General features: G+C 28.9%; 1 protein-coding gene across 1 annotated transcript in view; it reads right to left on the reverse strand.

The window, feature by feature from the left end:
* LOC106873615 (metabotropic glutamate receptor 2) overlaps positions 1-2886 on the reverse strand; it is a 20466-nt gene that overhangs the window by 9570 nt on the left and 8010 nt on the right. The window contains exons 4-5 of the mRNA XM_014921061.1: positions 1597-1787; positions 321-987 (exon numbers count right to left, since the gene is read on the reverse strand). Of these exons, the coding sequence (XP_014776547.1) occupies positions 321-987; positions 1597-1787 (858 nt within the window). The remainder of the gene's footprint in view (positions 1-320; positions 988-1596; positions 1788-2886) is intronic.

Consider the following 2886-nt stretch of genomic DNA (forward strand, 5'->3'; position numbering starts at 1 on the left):
TATATATATATATATATATACAAACTTTGGAAGCGTCGAATGTGGTTGGTATTTTACAGACAAGAAAGTAAATTTCGAACGCAGTAAGGCTGTAAGACAACAGTGAAAGACCGAGTATTTTTCGTGATAAGACGTAAGAAAGTTGCCAACAAGTGACTGCAGGATGGCACTGTTTCGACTGCTGGCAACTTTTTGCGTCTTATAAGGGTATATATATATATATATAAGTAGGCAGGCGTGTGTGTGTGTGTGTATGTATGTGTGCATGAGAGAAAGAGGATAAATTTAGAACTGTATTTATATTTTACGAAATTTCTTACCGATATCGTTCTGGTCCATAACTAAATATGAACAATTCCAATGTCCAACTTTTCTGTAGAACAAATGGCCGTCTTCTTTCTTTTGTATATTGAACAAGGAGAATGCTCCAGAAATATCTCCAAATTCGTTAAACTCAATAAAGCCGGACTGACCATCAAATTTTGTTTGTTTTATCATTTCAAATATTTCTTTGTTCGAAATAAACCTCTTCAGACAGGAACCGTTGCTGCACAGTAATTTATGTAACGCATGCGCAATAACATATACTGCGTCCAATACGAACGGTACTTTCTTCAACATTAGGTAATCGAACAATTCCCCTGATTTTCCACTCGACTGCAAATTACGAAAGCATGCTTCTTGAAAATTGCGGTGACCTATTTGAGGTATCTCATCATGTATCCAATTCGTTTCGTTTTGTTGAGTAATATTGGAACAAATGTGCTTAATAATGAGATATTCTTGAAACCAAGTATCTAACTCTGTGACGTCTTTTAAAGACAGGCTTTCCAAATATGATTGATAATCGGTTGGAGTTTCGGAATAAGGACGCAACCCCAGAGTGCCTTCAATAATACTGACATCAAGATTCAAAATTCTTTTATTTAATGTCCAACTTTCTGATGCGAAATATGTGATGTCCGAAAAATTGAATTCCTGAAATATCTACGTGGAAGAAAAACAAAAAAAAAACAGCATAATCATTATCGGCTTTTATATAAACAAATACTTATCTGTACACTTTAGAGAAAATGGAAATTTCAAGCAAATTTTTTCACCAAAGAGTATTTATGCCACAATTAAAACAAACAGAAATAGTATCGTACTAGGAAGTTGTTTAACCATAAAGAGAAAAATGAATCACATACATTTTAATATGTTCGGGCGTCTAAAGAGTCGAGCTAGCAGAATGGTTAACTTGCTGGGCAAACACTTAGCGGCATTTCGTTCATTGTTTTTCCCAGTTGGCTTTAAACGCCAGATCGATTCCAGCCTTAATTGAATATATTGGCGAAAAATTCCGACTATGATCAACTTGTTTTATACTTCCCTTGATTGTCTTCATAATTTTTTAATTAATAGACTTCTTAATCAACTAATCAGCTGGTCGAATCATATAAACTCATTATCTTCAGGCAAGGCACAATAGAAACAAAACAAATAAGATTCAAAGAATATCGTTAAGAAAATGACAAACGAAAGAAAAATAATTAGTTATTTTAAAAAAGTGATTCGGAGAGAATAAATTATGAGAATAAATCTTTTTAATGTTACCTTTAGCAGACGGTAGACTTCGTGTGGTGACGCAAAGATGATAAAGACCTTGCTCTTTGACACTATAGGATTACTGTTGATATATGCCATAATATCTTCAGCAACCTGCGGCGCGGAACTGTAACTGAATGTTTTTTTCATAGCAATTTTGATATCCACTTTAGCAGCCTCATATTCCAGCAAAGCTAAACCTACAATATATATATATATATAATAATAATAATAATAATAATAATAATAATAATAATAATAATAATAATAATAATAATAATAATAATATTAGGGATAAAATCCAAAATTACAGGTAAAAACTCAATTAAAATCAATTATTAAAAATTAAAATTAAATTAAGTTTCACACTATAAAATATATATAAATATATAGTATTAGGGAAAATAACCAAGGTTTATGAACTCATCGATGAAAATTCACTGTCACATATAGAAAAAATTTATAATTAAAAGTACAATAAATAAGTATAATATAATATAAAGTAAATATCATAAGACCAATATAATAAAATGACTACACGTGTTTCATAACCAATTTTCAAATAGAAAGAAATTTAAATCGATTAAAACTATCGAAAATCAATTCTATTCAAAAATATACCTAATCTTCAGGTCAAAATACAACAATAATAATAAATGAATGTATATATCAACCAACAATAAATAACAAATGAATGTATATAAAATACTCATTATATAAAGATAGAAAAATATTATTAAAATATCAAAATAATAACCATTCCATAATCAATCCTACATCCATTATAAAATAATCTAATAAGTATATTATATATAAAAAACAACTAAACAAACTTTTTCGTTTAAAATACAATTTGAACGAAGTTTAAGGTTAAAATAATAAAGATATTATTAGTACATATTTAAATGATGCAATATTTAAGCTAGGCTATTTATGATTAAAAACATTTATTTATAAGACGTCTAGTGAAAATATTCCGTATAGTATAGGAAATTAACATTAAAAGACTAGGTATTTATCACATAAAACAGTATTAATCGAAAATATTTCAACCTTAATCAAATCGATTTGTCACTTCCATTATAGCATTGAAATAATAACTATTAAAATCGAACTGCACTCTTCAAAACTTGCACTAAGAATAAGGACAAGGTAAAATTACTACCTGCTTCTATAGCAAGTTGATGGAGGTAGTTTATCTCGTCCACCTCCCACTTTTAGTTCATGCAATTGAAAAACCGGATTATTCATGGGATGACCCAATATATATATATATATATATATATATATATATATATA

The sequence above is a fragment of the Octopus bimaculoides genome, chromosome 4 (genome assembly GCF_001194135.2).
Source record: "Octopus bimaculoides isolate UCB-OBI-ISO-001 chromosome 4, ASM119413v2, whole genome shotgun sequence".
NCBI lineage: Eukaryota > Metazoa > Mollusca > Cephalopoda > Octopoda > Octopodidae > Octopus > Octopus bimaculoides.